The sequence below is a fragment of the Myotis daubentonii genome, chromosome 6 (genome assembly GCF_963259705.1).
Source record: "Myotis daubentonii chromosome 6, mMyoDau2.1, whole genome shotgun sequence".
NCBI lineage: Eukaryota > Metazoa > Chordata > Mammalia > Chiroptera > Vespertilionidae > Myotis > Myotis daubentonii.
Genome location: NC_081845.1, coordinates 87901431 through 87922346, shown reverse-complemented (window position 1 = coordinate 87922346; position 20916 = coordinate 87901431). Strand labels below are relative to the sequence as shown.

Genomic DNA, 20916 nt, shown 5'->3' with positions numbered 1-20916 from the left:
AGAGAGATGAGAGCTTTTCTAACTAGGGCTCCAGCCAGGGCTGAGCACTGTCTCCATACACTCCCAGGACGTCTCAGCTTTAGGCACCAGCAAATACATGCCAATTGGGTTTGACTGGGGAAAGGCAGGACCCACGCTACAGGGATCAGGCAGCCTGCCGCCTACCCCAAGATGTCCACGCCTCCCCTGAGTCCCTTCTGACTATGAGGCAGGAAGGAGCCAGAAGGCACTAACTCCATCAGAAACCCTCCTGGCCTCTTCACATTTCCAGAAGGCTTGAAACTCTTAAAATGATTTGTTCCAGGGTAGGGAGGAACACAAAATAAAGGAAGAGATGATGGGGGGAAAGGGGGGAACTGTGTGGGGATTTCAGAGGAGAAAGATGTTCTTATCAGAGGGATCCTGAGCCAGGTACCAGGGAAGGAGGCCGAGGCACCGACCTGGAGTAGTGGCTCCGGAGGGGTGGGAGGCCTAATGAGGAGGGTGGGAGAGGATGGGTGGGGTAAGGGAAGAGGGAGATGGTGGAAGGGCCCCACTTGCTTCTAACAAAAAAGAAAAGAGCCTGACCTACCATGCTGGACCCAGACAACTTTCATACTACAAGCACCGACTACAAAATGCTTCCTCCAACCGGCCCCCGTTGGTATAATTTTACCAAATAAAACCATGCATTCCCACAACCAAATGGATCAATCTGAGCAAAATACAGTTAGTAACAAAGAAAGGCAATTTTCATATTTTATTATACAACAGTGTTCGTCATAGAAAAAGGCTTAATGTTTTTTAATTAAATACAGAAGCAAATTGTTCAGTGTTGCCAGAGAGATTGTTCGCCTGCCCTTAAAAAAATTAACACCTGTTTGCAAACAAAAGAATTGCCAGAGTCAAACCCTTTGTTCTCTTTTTGGAACCCAGCTCTTAATCTCTTCTTATATAGGGCTTAACACATAGTAGGTTCTGAATAAACATTTGTTTGACTGGTGGGGTGTTCTTTAATCCTTGTCCTCTATTTCCTGACCCTAAACCGGATCTTGATTCATGAGGTAAAATCCCCACCCATCCATTCCTAGCATAGCCCAGTGTCTTTCAATAGCCTTTGATATATAACACTGGTTTAGAGACACTTGCCTGAGGGGAATGACTGAGGGTTTCAGAGAAAGAAACGTACAAAGGCAGGCACAGCAGTGAAGTAGCGACAAAAAGATGTTAATACACAGAGTAACAGAGAGCCAGATTCAGGGATGGATAGTGACCGCAAAATGAAGTCATTTAATGCTCACACAGTTTGAAATAAAGAGATAAAAAGGTTGGGCAAGAATGATAATCTTGAAGTTTTTTTTCAGCTTTGATGTTTTATAACAGACATAATGGCAGAGGGAGAGAGATAAGGTATGTATAAGGAGACAAAGGAAGGCGAAGAAGACAGGTAGACAGCCAGGTAGCACTGCCCACCTGTAGATCTGGCCTTGAACCTCTATGGACCCTCACCTCCCATATGTGAGGCCAGGCTGCTTAATGCCTCAGCACGCCACACTCACTCCTGGCTCCTCCTCTCCAGTCACCCTCGACCCCTACCCCTACCTAAGCCTCTCTGAACCACTCTGCATATTCAAGTCTCTCTCCAACATCCTCCCTGCACCAGGCCATACTCAGCTCCCTCTTTCCTCAACTCCTGAAGCATACAGTTCACACCACACTCACATCCACAACTGTAGGAGATGCAGGGTGGGTAAAAGTCGGTTTACAGTTGTTCATATGGAAAATAATACTATAATTAATAAATAATAATACATGAATAAACTCTGTTTCCCGTACTCACAACTATAGACCTACATTTGCCTACCCTTACCCGTTGTTTTAGAGTTTGCCCTCAGCTCATATGAGTACATCTTGACTTCCACACGAGAGCTGTGTGCTTGTCAAGACTCCAAATTCCCCCATATATTCCAGGATTCCGCAAGATGCCCAGTCCAATGCTGGGTACCACCAAGTGCTCAGTGAATACTGTGGACTGACCAGTCCCCAAGGGGTGTCAGGCTGCAACCTAACAGTCTGCTGGTCTATGAAATAGCTTCTCAGAGGCCTCCCATGCGGGTCCATCTCCTGGGCTCCTGTGCCCCCTGCCGCCCAGGAGGGGATCTGCAGGCAGAACAAAGCCAGTCTCAAGGTGGTCCAGGCCCTGGGAGGCTGGCAAGGGCAGTCCGGCCTCACAGTGGCCTGAGACATGGTCTGAGGGTTCTGATGAGGTCGGTGGGCACAGCCAGGAACGTATGTTCTCCCAGGGTGTCCAGGCAAACCGCACTGCGGGCCGTGTCCACCCTGCCCTGCCCCAGGAGGCACTCAGAGCTTCACGTCCAGCTCCATCTCCAGGTCCTGGTTCTCCCAGGTGCCCACGCGGGCCTGGGCTGGGCTGCCCAGGTAGTTCTGGATGACGGAGGCGCAGTCCAGCCGCTCCATGAGGGTCATGAGGTAGTGCAGCTCCTGCAGGCTGCCGTTCTGCTCCTCAAACAGCTCCAGGATGGCCGCAGCAGGGCTGCGCTGGCAGGACAGGAACCTGGCCACAGACGTGGGGGGAGGGCAGAGGAGGGAGGGGCTCTCGGTGAGAGCCACACCCTCCCCCAGCTCTGCTGCTCATCAGGCTCCTGCCTACCTTCCAGGAGACTCAAGGTGGGGGAGGGAGGGCCCAAGACTTTGAAATCTGAGCTTGCCGGGCTCAAAAGTCACTCCTCTTGAAGCCTGTTTCCTCTTCTGACACCCAGGCTTGGATGAGAGGACCTCGAAGGGGACTATTGTCCTCTCTGCACCCCCTCCCCTTCCCCACTTCTCCCCTCTTCCTTCCTCTCTCCAGGCCACAGCATCCTGCCCACCACTTGGGAAACAGTGGTTCCTGCTCAGAAACCTTCCAGAGTCTCTTCTGCCTATTAACCGAGCCCACACCCCTGACTTTCTGGCTCATCCACCACTTGGCCTCACCCTGTTTTATTTTGTGGTTTGTTTGGGGTTGTTGTTTTTTCTGGAACTTTCCTTCCTGCTCCCATCCTGAGCCTTCCTTCTTCAGGCTATCCATTTACCACTGTGCACACAGCCCACCCCCACCCCTTGCTGCTCCCCCCAAACAGAATGGCGGGCCCCCCTTCCCACCTCCCTGAAGCTGTGGGCAAGGAGACCATTCTGCACCCCACAGTTCAGACTCCTGATCATAACTTTTGCAAGTCGTTATGATTCTTGCTTTAGCTATTCGGTGCCTCTCTCTGTTTCAACCTGCTCTGCGATGTAGGATCCATGCAGTAAGGCACAAGGAATACTTGCCTTTATTTTGTTAAGCTCTTTGTATCCCTTATTTGACTGCGAGCTCCTGGGGGCTGGGACCATCTTGTGTCTCAAAGCTAAGCGTAGTTTTCCAGGACACAGTAGGTCCTGGATAGATGTTTAATAACTGGGTGATTTAAAAATCCACCCTGTCTTCAGCTGGGCCCAGCTCCAGTCCCATCTCCTGGGTGAATGAAGTCTTCCCTGAGCACTGCTCTCAGAGTCTGGGTCCTGGGGCTTAGCTCAGACTTGTTCTCCCACTGGTCTCTGGACAGGGACCATGCCAGCATTGCCTCCATCATTGCCAACACCCATTAACACGTGCCAGGCGCTCAGTACATGCTTTACACGCGTTCTCTTGTAGTCTGCCCTTCTATCCCTCGGGGCACAGTATGTCAAGCACTCGATATGTAACTTACATGCTAGTTGATTCATTTTTTAGTATTTATTGGGGACCTACTTGGAGCTAAGCATCATTCTGGTTACTGACAATACCGTGACAAGTAGAAAGAGCTGCCCCTTTTATGGCGATAGGGTGGGAGTAGCCATTCTCTCCCTTCTCTGTGGTCTGAAACGCCCCTCTCCCATGGGCAGATCTTGCCCCTCTTACCGGATCTTCATGCCACAGAGCCCCAGGTGGGAGGCCAGTCTCCGCCAGTCGTTGCCTGTGATGCTGTTCGGCTCCAACAACATCTGCAGCTGCTCAAAGAGCTCAGGGGGCAGCCTGAGGCCGGGCGGGGGGAAAGGGTATTCTCAGAGGGGAGGACCAGAGACCCAGTCTGGTTCTACACACCCCACATGCCGTACTCGCCTAGAGGCGCTGGGGTGAATCCCGAACATCCCCCAGGCAACAACCCAAGCAGCCCCACCTCACCTATTGCATGGGGGCGGCTGGGAGACAGGGGGTGGCGCTGCCCAGGACTCCTCCTCCGATGCCTGAAACCTGAGGATTTCCATGTACTTGGTCTCCAAGCCCTGTGCCAGCAGAGGGGCCAGAAATACACTTAGGGACCAAGAAGCTGGGGAACCCTCCTCCATTTCTCATGTCGTCCTCCAGCCTGACACTCGGAGCCATGTTACCAGGAGATGCCGCTCCCCCGCACCCAGGGCCCCCATCCGTTGCTTCCCTGACCCCAGAACCTTCAGCCTTAAGTTTGCCTGCTGAGCTCTTTGGGACCTGGGACTTGAAGACCAAGCAGGGTGCATCCTTAGACACCAGAAGTCCCGGGCAGGTTCATCCAGAAATAGAGACGCTGAACTCAGCCATACATGTCCCCTTCCCTCCACCTCTCCTTTCCTGGGTTCCTTCCCCACTCATACCCCTGAGGGGTATCTGCCTGCTCTCCGCCAAGAAGCCACCATGGTTCCCCCAAGACTCTCAACCCTGATTTCTTCCCGTCTTCCCTTGAGAGAGTGGGATATGTCGCTCCCATCCAACCCACTGACGACCCCCTCCTGGCCACTCTCCACACTGGAGATGCTCAGCAGCATCTCTCAGATGGAGACCATCAGCCTAGAAAGAAACCACTTCTCTTTGATGCCCAAGTGCCCCTGGGTTGAGAGAAGGTTGGGTTCTTTTACTCTCCTACTGGATTCATCCATGAACAGATAAGAGAGAGTCAGGGACGAAGGGCAACTTGGAGGCCCAGTGCCATCTTACCTGCTTGATCAGGGCCATACGTACTGGGCACCAGACCCCTCTCCCACTTTGCCCAGCACTCCTCCCAGGCCCTGCCCTCCCGCTGCCCTCAGCTCCCACTCACATCCTGGAAGGTGTGCATGGTGACGATGATCTCATTGGTTAGTGCCGAGCAGTCCTCGTTCTCATTGGCTACAAAAGGGAGAGGACAGGGCAGGTGAGAGAGGAAAAGGCCCGGCATGAGAGAGCAGGAGATTTGAAGGGACTTTGGAAATCTGAAGAAGCAGGGCAAGACCATCCATCTTTCTCTCTGCAAAGATCAGCGTGGCTCCTCACCTTGAGCAGGCCTGGAGCATGGCGGCTGAGCTCCAGGGTGACCAGTGGGGAGGGGGAGGGGAGGGGAGGGGAGGGGAGGGGAGGAGAGGGGAGGGGAGGGGAGGACAGGAAGTGGACCCGGTGCCTGACTACCTGCTTTCCTCCGGAAGCAGAAGGAGCGGAAGGGGCACTTCCCGTGCCAGATGTGGAGATGGGGAACCACCTGGGAAGTGCTGTCATCCACGTTCTCCCAACCTGGGGAGGGGACCGAGAGCGGAGGGCTCAGAGAGCAGAGCCTTCCACGGGGTGGCAGGCGCTGTGCGGGGTGCAGTGGTGAGGGACCAGGAGCAGCAAAGTCAAGTGAATGGGAGTCCCAGAGCCTGGGCAGGGGACCCTGTGAGTGGTCTTCCTTCTACCACCACACACAGCTCACAGATCCCTCCACTCTTGTAACCCCCACCCTTTCATCCACTACCCCCCGAAGCAGCCACGCATGTGTGCCCGTGCACATGCCCTAGGTCCCAGGGGCAATTCCCAGAGCCCAGGCCACACGGGAAAGAGGCCCAAGCAGAGAAGACTGGGATCTCCCTCCACACCAGCTCCATCCAGGTGGAACAATAAAAGCCTCGCCTCTCCTCCCCTCCTCCCACCTTGCCTCACCCTGTCCTCCCACGGAGGGACCAGGGCTGAGTGAGTCACAGATAAAGGAAGTGGGCAGAGCCTGGGGACTCCTTGAGGCAGCAGCAGAAGCCCGAGGGCCCCCCTGGAGCCTGCCCACGAGTCTCTGAAAGGAACCTGAGGCTCCCACATTTCTACCCCAGGGGAGGCCCAGACCCCTGGCTCGAGTGGGGCTCCCTCCTGCCCTGTGCAGACCTCGCTCACCCTCAGAGATGTACTTGAGCTTTAGGCACTGGTCCCCTCGGGCCCCGGTGAAGTCGAAGAGCTGGCAGGGCCCGCGCAGGCGCCCGCCATGGGGCTGCTCATTGGTCAGGGCCCACTGCAGGGCGCAGGGCGTGTTGTTGAGGAAGTAGACGCGCAGCTGCAGGTGGCTCTGCCCCGGTGCCAGCGGCGAGCAGAACACAGCCAGCTGCAGCCACTTGCGAGCTTCCTGGCCCGAGGGTGCCTCCAGCACACATGTGTAGAGGCTGCGGAATAGAGGGAGACGGTGGCAGGGACTGGTGTAGGGGACACTGGGATGCCAGCACACTGGCCACCCAGCTCCTGCTGTGCCAGAGGCCTCCACGGGGGCCTCCATGGAGCCGAGAGAGCAGGCCAGGGTGTGCATAGGGAGGACGTGGGCAGGCGGAGTTGGTAGGGGGACGAAAAGTGAGTCACGTGCAGTGACCATCAGAGTGTAGAGAAGAGCCCGCAAACATCTCGGCATGGGACAGTGGGACGGCGGGCTCAGGGCCACCAGGCTTTAGAAGGGCCCACAGATGGCTGGTCCCACTCTGGTTAATGGGTCGCAAGGAGAAGGAGAGGAAGAAGGGCCTAAGATCCTAGAAAGACAGAGCTGCCCTAGCCGGTTGCTCAGTGGTTAGAGCATTAGCCTGCTGACTGAAGGATCCTGGGTTCGATTCCCATCAAAGGCATGTGCCTCAGTTGCAGCCTAGATCCCTGGCCCTGGTCAGAGCACATTCAGGAGGCAACCAATAGAGGTATCTCTCTCACATAGATGTCTCTCTCTCTCTGTGTCTCTCCCCCTCCCTTCCACTCTCTCAAAAAAATCAATAGAAAACCTCGGGTGAGGATTAACCAAAAGAAGGAAAGAAAGACAGAACTAAGGACAGACAAGAGATGGGATGGTGTCTTAGGGCATCAGAAGGGACAAACGTGCCCTAGGCAGTTGGGGGACAGCCCTGAACAGGGGCACAGGGTATAGACAATCTTAGAGAGACAAAGGTAGCGATGGGACAGGGCCCCTCCAGAAAGAGGGCTGGGTTGAAGTCAGGCCTCCTAAACAGGCAGAGAGACCATGGGGGGGGGGGGGGGTGCAGTCCTGGACAGCGTTGGAGTGACACGAGCTGTCCTACACATGACAGAGGGACTGAGAAGGGACAGGGGGAAATAAGGGATTTGCAGGCCACCTGGGACAGATAAAGGGGCAGAGATGAAGATGGGTGGGCAGAAAAGAGAGGCCGAGGGGCTGGTGCCCACCTGAAGTGGGAGAGCTGGATGCGACACTCGTCCAGGGAGGTGTGGACCCCCGACTTCCCCAGGGGCTTCCAGTCTTTATCATCGAGCAGGTTGGTGTTGCTGCTGTAGGTGCGGGCGTGGCTGGGCATCTGCGCGCAGTGCTTGAAGGTGAGGGTGCATGGCTTCAGGAAGGAGGCCCCATGGGGTCCACACGCCACCACGGGGCTCACCAGCGCCTGGGCTTGGGACAATGATGGGCCATCCGACAGGTCCCACACCAGGATCAGTGACACCCGCTCCTGGCGGCCCACAGCCACAGCACCTGGGGAGACGGAGAGCTGGGATGGGCTGGACAAATGGACAAGCAGGCACACCCTGCCCCAGGGGAGGCCAGGCCAGCCTGGGAGGGGAGGTGGGATGGGAGTCCAGGTGCCCACATGGAAGGCAATACAGATGGAGACAAGACAACTGTGAGCTGACGTGTGGTGTAATCCTGGGCCAGTCACCCGCCTTCCATGCAGGGCCGCCGCTGGCCCATACAGGGCCTGAGTGAATGTGCAAGAAGTGGTCTTCCTCCACTTTCCCTTCTCTTTATTGGAGGACTGTTCATTAGAGCAAGCACCTTAACCCCACCTGCTGGGAAGTTGTCTTTGAGGTCAATAAAGTCATACTCAAAATGTGAACAATTTTCAGCGTGGCTCAGTGGTTGAGCATCAACCTATGCATAGTTCAGTTCCTGGTCAGGACACATGTCCAGGTTGTGGGCTCGATCCCCGTTGCGGGGTGTGCGGGAGGCAGCCAATCAATGATCCTCTCTCATCATTGACGTTTCTATCTCTCTCCTCTCTTCCTCTCTGATATTGATAAAAATGTATTTTTTAAAATGTAAACAATTTTCAAAAGTAGGAAGGTGTCTGACTGCTCCCTTCGATGCAGTACCCTGTGCCGCACGCAGTCTGAACAGCTCCACGCTGAACAGTGAGCTCGCGCTGTTACCTGGCGGGATGAGCAGCGAGATGCCCGTGTCCCGCAGTATCAGGCAGCCGCCGCGGTGATCCACCTCTCGAGCCGAAAACACCAGCAGCTTGTGCATCAGCTGACGGGTGACGGTCTGGCCCTGGGTGGGTGTGTGCAGTTCCCGGTAGAAGGCGGCCATCTCCGACAGGACGGCCGGTGGGTACTGGTGTGGGGACTCATCTTTGGGTAGGGGAGTGGGATCAGGCACTAGCTCCTCTGGCCTGTCCAGCTTCCAGCTGGCCCGCAGCCAGCGAGGACAGTGCCATCTCAGGCACTGGACCAGAAGGAGGGCACTTGCCACCGGAATGCCCACCAGCAGCAGGAACTGGGCAGGTTGGAAGGAATTCTCATGGGAGCTCATCTGCCTGGTCACTGGATGCTGCCAGCTCCCCTGCACCCCTGTAACAACCAAGGCCAAGGGCAGGGGGTTAAAGAAGTCAGCGCCAAGCTAACCCTTTTCAATGTCGTAGAGGCCAAGACTTGGCGTCCAAACACCTACGATGATAGAGCAAACTGTCTATATTCCGACACACCCCGCACACCTGTCATGGCAGTTCCTGTAACACAGCGGTTCTCAACCTGTGGGTCGCAACCCCTTTGGTGGTCAAACGACCCTTTCACAGGGGTCGCCTAAGACCATCGGAAAACACATATATAATTACATATTGTTTTGTGATTAATCACTATGCTCTAATTATGTTCAATTTGTAACAATGAAAATACATCCTGCATATCAGATATTTACATGACGATTCATAACAGTAGCAAAATTACAGTTATAAGTAGCAACGAAAAAAATTTTATGGTTGGGGATCACCACAACCTGAGGAACTGTATTAAAGGGTCGCGGCATGAGGAAGGTTGAGAACCGCTGCTGTAACAGAACGTCACCATCTCTCTTACTCAAGAGCCCACAGCAGCTCCTTGTGACCTAAACCTCAAACTAAACCCCCCTGAGGCAGAGAGAGCTGGTCTTCAGAGCATGTGAGTTCAAATGCACCCTGGTCACTGGCTGAGTGCGCTTGTCATATTGCTTAGCGTGCCTCAGTTTCCTCACCTGTCAGAGTACCTACCTTGATCTATACGTGCTGATATAGAAAAAAAAAAATCTGTATGTAGAAAAGCAATTCACCAGGAGTAGACATCCTCTGATTTCATTCATGTAAATAACAAAACTATATAGAAGTATAGATACATATTTATGGGTGTGTATACAGGAGTGGGCAAAAGTAGGTTTGTATAATGCAAGTAACGAATAAATAAATAATACAAGAACGAACTCTTTTGCGTACTCACAGCTGCACACCGCCTTTTGCCAAGCCCGGGTATGAATTGTAGCGAAAGGTCTGGAGCAGAGCTGTGCAATAAAAATGTAATGTGAGCCACATATATCATTTCACACTTTCTAGTGGCCACAGTAAGAGAGTGCAAAGAAACAGGAGAAATTAATTTTAATAATAGATTCCATCTTACTCACTATATTCAAAATAGTATCATGCTGACAGGTAATCGATGTAAAATTATTAGGGCGACAGTTCACATCCTTCCTTCCCAGTCGGTCTGCGTTTCTTACACCCACTGCACATCATATCGGGACTTGCTCTGGGTCCAGTGCTCAGTCGCCAGCTGCATGTGCTGGTGACTCTTGTCTTGGACGTGCAGGTCTGGGAGGGTACACCCCAGCCTTTCCCTTGCCGTCACTGAAAGAGGAGAAATTGAGGGGTGGAAGGTATGAACCAGGACTTTCCATTTTTTAAAACTCTTTTTCCAATCTCCTCTGAGTTTTTCACACCAGGCATGGATTTCCTATTAACTTTGCAGTTCTTTTTAAAGGCCGTTACAAGTGGGGGAAAATCATCTCTCAGAGTGATCTAGAGGCTGGCCTGAGCTCACGTGGAAATCAGTTGTAGGTGATAAAGCGCTATCCAAACACGCTTGTTTATTTATGCCCCTCCTTCTACCTGAAAGGTCGGAAGGGAGCTCGCAGGAGTAACAAAAATTAAAAGTGAAAACAAAAAGAGAAAGAAAAACACAGGTGGGGCCTCCAGGGAGACTGGAATGAGGCGGGGCTGAAGCTTGTACTGACCCCCGGCTCACCCGGCTGCCCGGCTACACCAGCAGCAGGGCCTTGGACTGGGACTGCCTTCCAGCACCTCCTGCACAGACGCCCGCCGTTTCAAGGCTCCCCAGAAACAGTGCCTCCCCATCCTCCTTTCCCTCTTCCTCCTAGATTTCCAACACTCTCCATTCCAGCCAGACTGAGCTCCTCACACCTCGTTCATTCTCGCCTCTGGCTTTTGCTCATGCTGTTGTCTCTCGCTCCTCACCTGTGCTCCCCACCTGCCTCTTCTTCCCACCTGGACCCCTCTCCTCCTCCAGCTCATCGGCCCTACATAGTCTTGTGCCTCCAAAATCTCCCTCCACTGTTTTCCCCACTCAGATGAACGTTTCTGAGGACCAGCTGTGTACCAGGCACTGAGAGAAGTTGTCTTGCCAAAGATGGCTTCGTATTTGGCTCTCAGGTACCTTCTGGGGGAATAGGACTCATTCACTCCACAGTGGATTCCCTAGGGTCTGGCCTCCATTTCTCCCCACTCCCTCCACTCAAACCAGCCACGGGGAGCTGAGGCCTCGCCCCAGCCTCTGCTCCTTCACTGCCCACCTGCTTCCTTCCTTCCACGGCGCCCATAGAGCCTAAGCCCCCTTCCTAGCCCCTCCCAGTCTGGGGCGGAAGCTCCTCTATCCTGAGGACTGAGGACTGGATGGGTCTGTCTCCCTGTGTCCTCCTTGGGACTGTAGACAGGGAGGGAGGGTGGGGCACTGTTCCCTCTGAGGCCCCAGCTGTGCGGACAGTGCTGCAGGCCTCTCGCAGGGCACACAGGTGGAGCGGGTGAGCTGGCAATACCCAGGCCTGTGGGAATGGGGCTGGGCAGCAAGCTTCCCGTGACGTCCCACCCATGCCTTTGGGATCCTCCACATTAGAGGTAACTGGACTTATAACTGCAATTATAAGGGCTTTGCTCTGCACACGGCGTTAAAGCGCTCTACGTGGCCTCTCTCGTCTGCAGCCTTTTGAGTTACTGTTATTTTTATTTCCATTTCACAGATAAGGAAGCCAACTTCTCTCCCCACAGCGAGGATGAGGGGGGATTATTGAGCCACAACTGGAGGCAGAGGGAGGATGAGCAGGGATGACAAGACTTCTAGAAACACTCCCTTTCTCTTCCTGCCTCTTGTGGTTCCCAGGCCTCTTTTCCATTTCTAGCAGAGATGACGTTGGAAGAGAAAGAAATGAAAATAAAGTACAACTGGCAGAAGGAGCTAAAGGCACACCCTCGGTTCCGCACCCCCAGCCCTGCCCATCGAGGTACCAGTGGCCGGGGCTGGGCCAGCCAGAGTGGAAGAAGGGCGAGGCTCTGCTGTTTTATAGCAACCGCCTTCCTGGGGCCTCCAAAGACCAGAGTCCAAGTCCTCTCCACCCCACTGTGGCCCAGCAGAGCCCCTTGCCCGGCCTCCCCACCTGGAGCAGCCGGAAGCCTCCTGGGCTGCCCACCTGGATCCCATTCACTGCCCGGCCTGGAGCCGGTGAACTCCTCCCAGCTCAGCCCCCGTCTCCCAGGCTGACAGCTGTCTCCAGGCCTCGGCCCTCTCCCTTCCCCAGGAGGGTCCTGAACGGACAGCATAGCAATCCGCTCAATGGAGACCAGAGCTTCCCAGTCCCACGCCTGACTCCTTACTACCCTCGCCTCCGGTATCTCGCCCCAGACCCAGCTCCCCACGACGAAGGTCCTGGAATGCTACCATGGCCTGTCCCTAGGGAGTCACTCCTCCCGCGCAAAGATCCAGGCCCCTGCTGCAAAGCTGAGGAAACTCTCAGCCCCTCCCGCAGGCACTGGTTCTTACCACACCCACTCAACCCTGATAGATCTCGGCAACTGAAGGACATAAAAAGTTCCAACATGGATGGGTCCAAACCTCAGTCCTGGGCAGCATTCATCAGCGGAGCACACCTGTCCACCGTGCATAGCGTCAGCCCCGTGGTCCTCACACCCACTGGGCAGTGGCCGTCTCCCACGCCCCTCCATCCTCGCCTCCTCCAGCAGAAGGTCTCAAATCTGCAGGCTTGGCTGAATCGGCCTGACTCTTTCCGTGAGCCCTCAGGGGCCCCACCAAATGCCCACCCAACCCCAGCTGCCCCAGGGGGGTGCTCACCTTAGCAGGCAGGTGCTCCCAGAGGCTGCCAGCGTACCTGGGAACAGTAGTTTCTTCTCTGAGAAAAAGAGCGGTCAGCCAGGCCCTGTCACCACGCCAGCAGACAGTGTGGTGGGCGGGGAACCAGGCAGGAGTGGCCCATGCTTCCCGGCAGAGACCCGCCTCCCAGCCCCCTCCTTTGGGGGGGGGGGGGGGGAGCCCGTCCCTGTCTGTTGGCAAAGTCCAGCCAAGGTCAGGGAGTAGCCGAGGATCCGAGAAGTCAGGGGACTTGCCAGTTAGGTCTGGATGGGAGGGGACAGAGAGGAGATAACCTGGGTACAGGCACAACCCCTGGTGCAGGAGAACGCCCTCCCTACAGTGCCCTCTGCTGGTGAGTGCCCTGCCCCAGCCAGAGGCTACTAAAATGGCAGAAAGTTAGAGGAGGGAACCTTAACCAGAGCCCCTCAAACTATAATGTGCACATGAACCACTTAGGGACCTTTTTAAAAAAATATGTTTATTGATTTTTTTTTTTTGAGAGAGAGAGAGAAAGGGAGAGGGATAGAGAGATAGAAACATTGATGAGAGAGAAACATCAGCGGGCTGCCTCCTGCACGCCCCTTAGTGAGGTGGGGATCAAGCCTGCAACCCGGCCATGGGCCCTGACCAGGAATCGAGCCGACAACATCTTGGTTCAAGGGTCGATGCTCAACCACTGAGTCACACCAGCCAGGCCCACCTAGGGATCTTGTTAAAATTCAGGTTCTGGTCCCATAGGTTGGGGATGGGGGTGTGAGATTCTGCATCTCTAAGGAGCTCCCAGGTGCTGCCAGTGGGATGACAGGGAGAGAGAGAGGCACAGAGAGGGTTAATGAATCGCAATTTGCTGGTGGCATTGGGGTGGACCCATACCCCGCCCACACTCCGGCTGGCAGGGACACAGGGAGAGCGGAACTTCAGGCCGTTTGCCACCCGAGTCCTTCCTGAGAAAGTCCGTCTAGGAGAGGTGGTGCCGCTGGAATGAAAGCTCCCTGTGAAAAGGGATTTTTAAAGCTGTTTGCTGCTGTGTCCTCAGCTCCTGGCACAGCCTGACCCAGAGCAAGTGTTCCACAGAGACTTGCTGAGTGAAAGAGTGGACCGGCTAAGAGAAAAGATGCATTTTGGATCCAGACCGCCAACACTGGAGCCCGGTGACCCACCTGCCAGCTAGGTCATCGTAGGCCAGGATCTCAACCTCTCTGAGCCGAGCCCCTTGTCTGTCAAATGCAGACCATGCCTATCTTGTGAGGGATGATCATTGTCATTGTTGAGCTAATAAGTCTAAAGAGCTCGACACAAAATGGGTGCTCAGTGCGTGGTAACTGTTATCGCCATGGCCTGGCCTCCCGCAATTGAGGGACCACTGCGAACCCCCAGCCCCCCAGGTATTGTCTCCCCTAAAAAATACGTAACTGCCACTTTCATCTCAGTTAATGATTCTCTAGCTTCTGACTGCAACCCCACCCCGCTGCTGCCTTCTGGGGCAGGCGGCGGGCGGGGGAGTGGAGGGGGGGCAGGCAGGCGGGGGCGGCGGTCGGAGGTGAGAGTGTGGGATAAACAGCTCCCAGGGTCCCCAAAGTTGAGAGGTGGGCAAAGGAAGGTGGAAAGCAGCCAACCTGGAAGGGGACCTCACACCTAAAGCTCAAGCAAGGGATAGTGAGTGATCAGAACGCTGATGGGGATGAAAGGGGAGATGTCAGTCTTTCCTGGGAAAAGTTCTGTCTGAGTCGCATGGAAGGCTGTCTCCTCGGAGTCATAAAGCTCTAGGGCAGCGGTTCTCAACCTGTGGGTCATGACCCCTTTGGGGGTCGAACGACCCTTTCACAGGGGTCACCTAAGACCATAGGAAAACACATAGATAATTACATATTGTTTTTGTGATTCATCACTATGCTTTAATTTTGTTCAATTTGTAACGATGAAATTGGGGGTCACCACAACATGAGGAGCTGTATTAAAGGGTCTCGGCATGAGGAAGGTTGAGAATTGCTGCTCTAGGGGCTTGTGAAAGACCTGCTAAGCTTGACGCCCAAGCCAGGAAAGGCCCTGCCGACCAGCAGGCTACAACCAGGGGCTGTGTCCATGTATCATGAATTCATTTCCAAAATGGCACTTGGGATCCATCTCAGTTACAGGAAGGTTCTAGAGCAGGGGTGGGCAAACTTTTTGACTCGAGGGCCACAATGGGTTCTTAAACTGGACCGGAGGGCCGGAGCATAGATGGAGTGTTTGTGTGAACTAATATAAATTCAAAGTAAACATCATTACATAAAAGGGTACGGTCTTTTATTTCAATAGTTTTATTCATTTCAAATGGGCCAGATCCAGCCCGCGGGCCGTAGTTTGCCCACAGCTGTTCTAGAGACATCTGAGGGTCCCTTCCACCCCTGTGGACACAGAGCTGCTTCACGGGATGCAGCTGGGACTGATCTGTCTCAGGAGATGGGGCTCTCACAGAGCCAAAGCTTCAATCACCCATCAAGGGGCCCCTCCAGAGGCCACAACCAGCAGACCAGGGGACCCCGGTCAGAGAGAGCCCTTCAGGGCCATGCAGGCAACAACCTGGGCTCCCCAGCCAAAACCACCACCCTTATCATTGGAGAAAGGCGGGCCACTGGGAGCCCTGTTCTGCCCTTTTCCCTCCCCCACCCGCCTCCGCCTTTCACACATCGTCGGGTACCCAGCCTGGGAGGTGTTGCCTGAGGTAAGGGGAACACAGGCTTGAGAATGGGGATGCACTGGGAATGGTGGAGAGCAGGAGAAAAGAGGGTGGGGGTGGGAGGGGGGGCCTCCAACGCTGGATAGAACAATAGAAAACACAGAGATAGAAAGACAGGAAGACAGAAGATGAACAAATAGACAGTGGGGAGCAAAAACAGATAAATCAAAGGATGTACAGGCAGGCAGGCTGGTCAGTCCTGTCCCCGGAACCCCCAGGACGTGGTCAGGGCCCTTGACAGGAGAGTGTGGAGTAGGCAGTCAGTCACCCCAGAACACTGAGAATAACCACTGTTTTTTCCCTTTCAATCCTGTCGATCATGGGGGGGGAGGGGGTGGCTGACATATCAGGTGCAAATGAGAAGAATGATAGGGTGGGGCCTTGGTTGGGGGAGGGTCTGTTCACCGTCCCATGTGGGAATGGCCTCACAGCAACATGCAAATGAGCATGCAGCAAATAAGCGATCAGGGGGCTGTTTCCTTGCGAGGTCAGGCCACAGAAATCGGGGCGTGTGTGTTTGTGGCACCGAACCTCTGGAAGAGGATAGATGTAGGGAGACCCTCCCCCAGCCCCTGAGCGGGAGGGGAGACCTGAGGCTTCAGAGAGAAGATCCCCCAGCGTCACTCCGCTGAGTTGCATTCAGGCGGGAGCTCAGGCTGGGCGGGCCCTGCATGTGCCTGTCTGGCCCAGGAAGATAAGCCCGGCAGATGGGCTGGCCCATTGTTGACTAAGAAAGACCCTCAGGGATCTCAGGCTCCCGCCTCCCAAACGTGGTCCTTTCGGGTCGGTTCTGTCAGCTTGTTGAGTTCAGTCTAAGACACTGTCCCCGTCGAGGGCCTGGCCAGGTGCTGCCAGCCGTGGGAGGTACAAAAGATAGTCACGCGTGGGCCTGAGCTCCAGGATTCAGATCCGTGTTGCAGGAGAGGAGCCTTTAACTCAGAAGCCGTGATCAATACCGGACAGTATCCTCCGAGTGCCAGAGGAGAGGGGTGGGAAAAGCAAGTCCATGGAAACCAGAAGAGGGGCTGGGCAGTGAGGGCCCACAGGAGAAGGATGGGAGGTGTCCAAGCAGGGGCCATAGTCTCCAGGCCTACACCTCCTATGGGGGCGGGGGTGGTGCTCAGGCCAGGGGACGGTGTCAGACGGAGGAGGAAGCAGACGAGGGACACAGGGAAAGGACTAAGGGGAAGGCTCACCGTTAGCATGTTCTCTGCACCCGCTCCTGCCCCCTAGATTTTGCCTCCTGGAGGAGAATGTGGCCTCAGGGGGCCATCTTTGTGGCCCTGCCCCTCCTGGGGCCCATCCTGGTCTGGCTCCTCGCCCCTCATAGGATGTCTGGTTGGTGTGACAACCCGAGGAAGCTGCCCTGGTGCCCACCCCACAAAATCTTGCTGCTTGTGTGGACCGCCATCTACTCTGTCATCGGGTGAGCACCCGTTTCTCTTGCCCCGGGCTTGGTACCCACTGGGGTGGGAGCAAGCCCCTGCCCCTGAACTGCTGCTGCACACTGGCCTCCAAAGGGATGGCGCCCAGCCTGCCTCTATGTGGTCCCTCTATGCCTGCCTAGGATTCCAGCCAGTCCTCTCCAAGCCTCCCCAGCCTCAGCCACCTCACCATGCCCACTGCCCGCACCGTCTCCTCCCAGCCATCAAAGGATGCCTAGACATACCCACCCTCATTTCAGCCCACAAGGGGTCTCTCTTTGTAACCAGGAGCCCTTACGGCAGAGGGCTTCCTCCATTTGCCATGGAACATCCTCCCTGTGAGCGTTCCTGCCGCCATCTCTTCACAGCTATGCCTCCTACCTGGTGTGGAAGGACCTGGGAGGGGGCTTCGGGCGGCACCTGGCCCTGCCTCTCGGCCTCTATGCTGTGCAGCTCGCCATCAGCTGGACCGTCCTGACTCTCTTTTTCGCAGCCCACACCCCTGGTCTGGTAAGGTGCACAGAGCTCAGCAGTGGGAGTAAGGCAGGAGCAGGTCAGTCAGGGGCAGGCAGGTCAGGTGGGCAGACTGTGAGCTCCAGTGGAGTGCACAAAGCCCGGGAACTCGGCTCAGGGGGTCCAGGGTGCTGCAGAAAGGCCGGGGCCCCGGGTCTCAGGCCAGCCTGCCTGACCACCCTGCCCCCTGCCAGGCCCTGCTGCACCTGCTGCTGCTCTACGGGCTGGTGGTGACCACGGCGCTGATCTGGCACCCCATCAACAAGCTGGCCGCCCTGCTCCTGCTGCCCTACCTGGCCTGGCTCACTGTCTCCGCTTCCATCACCTACCGCCTGTGGAGGGACAGTCTTTGTCCAGAGCACCAGCCTCAGCCCGAGGGGGAGAAGAGCGACTGAGGCACCGGGGCACAGGGAAGGGAAGGGGGGGAAGGCCAGGGAGGGGTGGAAGAGACTGCAGGCAGGCTGGGGGGTCTGGGGGAGTGGGAGGTGGCCAGGCATTGACGAGTCCCTAAAGGTGATTCACCCCAATGCGGCCACTGTCCTCACTCCCCTGGTGCCGGTTTTCATTAGAATTCAGAGAAATGGGAAAGAGGAAAGAAACGTATTTTACACTTAATAAAAGATAATAAATCCTATATTAATAAGTATTAATTTAGTAATATCAATTAATAAAACCCTGAGACTAACTTTGGGGATGTGATATGAAGGGCATGTTTGAGTGGATGATGTCCAGGGCCACAGAGTGGAATAGAAGTGTGTGCCTGTATGTAAGAGTGCACATGTGAAGGAATGTATGAACGTATGTATGAGGAGGGTGACATGCCATCTCTACTCCACTCCCATGCCCTCCCAAATCTGACCCCAAAATGTAGACTTTGGCTTTTAATTACCTGAAAAACAAAATCTTTCTGAAAAGTCGAATAAAAGCAAAACAGAAAAGTAAAAAAGTATAATAATTTTACATGTCAAGTTTATATATTTTATTAAATATTATATTAATCACATGTTATATTATATATCATAATGATAATTTTGCTTAATAACTTATTTTAATTAGGATATTATATTAATTATGTTCATTATATTAATGACCATATCCTATATAATAAAAGTCTAATATGCTAAGTGTCCAACCATTCGTTGGACCGTTCGACCAGTCATTATGACATGCACTGACCACCAGGGGGCAGACACTCCAATTAGTAGGTTAGCTTGCTGCTGGGGTCCGGCCAATCGGGACTGGGCAAGATGGGCCAGACACGCCCTGGTGCCCTCCTGGGGTTTCTCTCCAGCCCCAATCATGCACCAGTGGGATCCCTCGGCCTGGCCTGCACCCTCTTGCAATCCAGGACCCCTTGGGGGATGTCGGAGAGCCAGTTTCGGTTTTGGCCCGATCCCTGCAGGCCAGGCTGAGGGACCCCACCAGTGCATGAATCCGTGCACCGGGCCTTTTGTTTAATATATAATAGAGTTATAAGATATATTATATTATATACTAGAGGCCCAGTGCATGAAATTTGTGCATGGGGGGGGGTGTTCCTCAGCCCAGACTGCACCCTCTCCAATCCAGGACATCCCTCTCACAATCTGGGACTGCTGGCTCCTAACCGCTCACCTGCCTGCCTGCCTGATCACCCCTAATGGCCTCTGCTTGCTAGCCTGATCACCCCTAACTGCTCTCCCATGCCAGCCTGATTGCCCTTAACTGCCTCTGCCTCAGCCTCCACCACCACCACCATGGCTCTGTCTGGAAGATGTCTGGTCTAATTAGCATATTACCCTTTTATTAGTATAGATTATATATGCCATACTAAGGCCTTTTGTGATTAATATAAGTAATATTATAGATCATTTTTTGTTTTCATATACTCATATTGTTAGTTTTTTACATCAGTTAATAACTATTATAATAAGAAATAAATGTTAAAAAACAAAACAAAAAGAGAGTGATGTAAGGCTCCGGGGTGACGAGTGAATTCAATAGGAGCTTCTTGTCCAGCCTTCTCTCTTGCTTCTCTCTTTCTACACCTTCTCATTGGCATTTTTATTTTCCTCTTTCCTGCCTCTTGTTTCATCTCCTCTTGTTTCAAAGCCCTAATGGTAGCAGGACACGACTGCCGCTGTGGCTACCTGCCTGAATCCTAAACAAGGCCCGGGGGGCGGGGGGGGGCAGACACCTTGCCCAGGAGCTTTTAGGAACATTGCCCGGGCTCTCTAGGGATGGGCCTGGGCACCAGTGTTGTTGAACCTTCCTGGGGAGTGCAAGACCCTGAGAGTGTGCATCAGGGCCATCTGGGAGCTTATTAAAAACACGTATTTCTTAGACCCCACCCGAGACCTAGGAATCAGAACTTTTGGGCTGGGCTTCGAGTGTCTTCACATTGAACGAGCGCCCAGCACTTTGGTCAGCCGCTTGCTACAATTTGAGAGCTCCAGACATGGAGGGTCTCTCGGAGCTCTGTTCTCTTTGACAACCTGTGCTCTGTCACCTGGGTAACTACATCTTCTCAGGTGGGGGCCAAGGCTCCCCAGCGGGAGAAGCCAGAGGACATCATCATCTGGGGAGTCTGGCTCTTTCTGGAGCTCACCAAGGGAGAACAGGAGAGAAAGAGTCTGCACCCTCCCACCTCCACACTTTGGACATGCTCTGCCCAGCGGGCAGGTTGGGCACCTGCACTCCTGGGGGGCACACACAGTGTTCCCACCCCCACCCCATCTTTGTATCTTCAGCCCCAGGGCCACACAGGGCACAACAGAGCCGGTGGTCAAACATCTTTGTTGATTGACTATTTGATTGATTGATTGATTGATTGATTGATTAAATGAAGACATTGTCCCATTAAAAGAAAATGCTGACCCGCACCCCATCAACCTGCACCCCACTCTGGACCAAATAGCCTCTCTTTGGGGAAGGGCTGGGCACTAATAGTTTCTAAAACTTCTCAGGTGGTCCTAATGTGCAGCCGGGTTCAGAACAGCTGCCACAGGGCCTTGCTTCTCAAAGTGGCCAGGGACCTCCTGGGGCACTTGTTCAAGGCCTGGACTCCAGACCCACAGACTCAGATCATCTGGGGGGATGAGGGCCAACGGATGGTTTGTAGTTCTGACCCCGGAGACCAACAGACCAGGGCTTGGATACTGACTCTGTCATTTATTAACTGGTCACCGGTGCACCTTCACTGCCTGTGCTTTATTCTCCTCGTCTGTACCAGTAAAGTGGAAACCTCCTAAATTGTTGGGGAAAATAAATGAGATAATGAGTAGAAAGATGTCTGGCACAGAGGAAGTGCTTAATAAAGGTTAGCTGTTCTAGGAGGGGAACCTCAGAGGCCACCCATCAAAAAGCACACAGTTCTGAGTCACGAGACCATTGGAGACCCACCCTGCTTCAAGACCCAACAGAATTCCCAAACTTCCCCCGAGCCAGGAGAGAAAATGCCTGCCCCTCAGGTCTGTGAACTGGCCTGACCAGTGCCAGACACACAAAATCCCTGGCCCCTCACCTTACACGTTCGTGTGGACTGTGTCTTCACCTCAATCACATTTTTAAAGCTGTTGTAGTTGAAATTATAACTCCCTTTATACATGTGACTGTTTTAAATTTATAAGGGTAAT

The 20916-nt window shown here is 54.2% G+C and overlaps 2 protein-coding genes across 5 annotated transcripts; one reads left to right on the top strand and one right to left on the bottom strand.

The window, feature by feature from the left end:
• Positions 1-708: 708 nt before the first annotated feature.
• UNC5CL (unc-5 family C-terminal like) lies at positions 709-12797 on the bottom strand. Of its 3 annotated transcripts, XM_059701777.1 has the most exons (11): positions 12629-12794; positions 9890-10116; positions 9713-9773; positions 8396-8815; positions 7421-7721; positions 6146-6408; positions 5417-5518; positions 5073-5140; positions 4184-4284; positions 3920-4033; positions 709-2554 (listed from the first exon to the last, which is right to left on the bottom strand). In XM_059701777.1, exons 4-11 carry the CDS (start codon positions 8775-8777, stop codon positions 2341-2343), a joined length of 1545 nt encoding a protein of 514 aa, XP_059557760.1. In that variant the 5' UTR covers positions 8778-8815; positions 9713-9773; positions 9890-10116; positions 12629-12794; the 3' UTR covers positions 709-2340. The 3 variants fall into 3 exon arrangements, with proteins under 3 accessions (XP_059557760.1, XP_059557762.1, XP_059557761.1); XM_059701779.1 differs by lacking the exon at positions 5417-5518 and having other exon boundaries at positions 12629-12797; XM_059701778.1 differs by lacking the exon at positions 9713-9773 and having other exon boundaries at positions 12629-12795.
• Positions 12798-13519: 722 nt separating this feature from the next.
• TSPO2 (translocator protein 2) lies at positions 13520-18267 on the top strand. Of its 2 annotated transcripts, none has more exons than XM_059699673.1 (4): positions 13520-14031; positions 16599-16791; positions 17158-17299; positions 17497-18267. In XM_059699673.1, the coding sequence occupies exons 1-4, from the start codon at positions 13947-13949 to the stop codon at positions 17695-17697; spliced, it is 621 nt and encodes a 206-aa protein (XP_059555656.1). In that variant the 5' UTR covers positions 13520-13946; the 3' UTR covers positions 17698-18267. The 2 variants fall into 2 exon arrangements, with proteins under 2 accessions (XP_059555656.1, XP_059555657.1); XM_059699674.1 differs by lacking the exon at positions 13520-14031 and adding an exon at positions 15008-15350.
• The last annotated feature ends 2649 nt before the right edge of the window (positions 18268-20916 follow it).

Excerpts from the sequence above, each read along its gene's own strand:
- UNC5CL (XM_059701778.1), bottom strand. The coding sequence starts at position 8,777 with ATGAGCTCCCATGAGAATTCCTTCCAACCTGCCCAGTTCCTGCTGCTG. Across the intron at positions 7,722-8,395 it reads CTCGCTGCTCATCCCGCCAG|GTGCTGTGGCTGTGGGCCGC; the intron begins GTAACAGCGCGA and ends CCGTCTCCCCAG. Across the intron at positions 6,409-7,420 it reads ATCCAGCTCTCCCACTTCAG|CCTCTACACATGTGTGCTGG; the intron begins GTGGGCACCAGC and ends TCTATTCCGCAG.
- TSPO2 (XM_059699673.1), top strand. The coding sequence starts at position 13,947 with ATGGGTGCTCAGTGCGTGGTAACTGTTATCGCCATGGCCTGGCCTCCC. Across the intron at positions 16,792-17,157 it reads GCCATCTACTCTGTCATCGG|CTATGCCTCCTACCTGGTGT; the intron begins GTGAGCACCCGT and ends ATCTCTTCACAG. Across the intron at positions 17,300-17,496 it reads CAGCCCACACCCCTGGTCTG|GCCCTGCTGCACCTGCTGCT; the intron begins GTAAGGTGCACA and ends GCCCCCTGCCAG.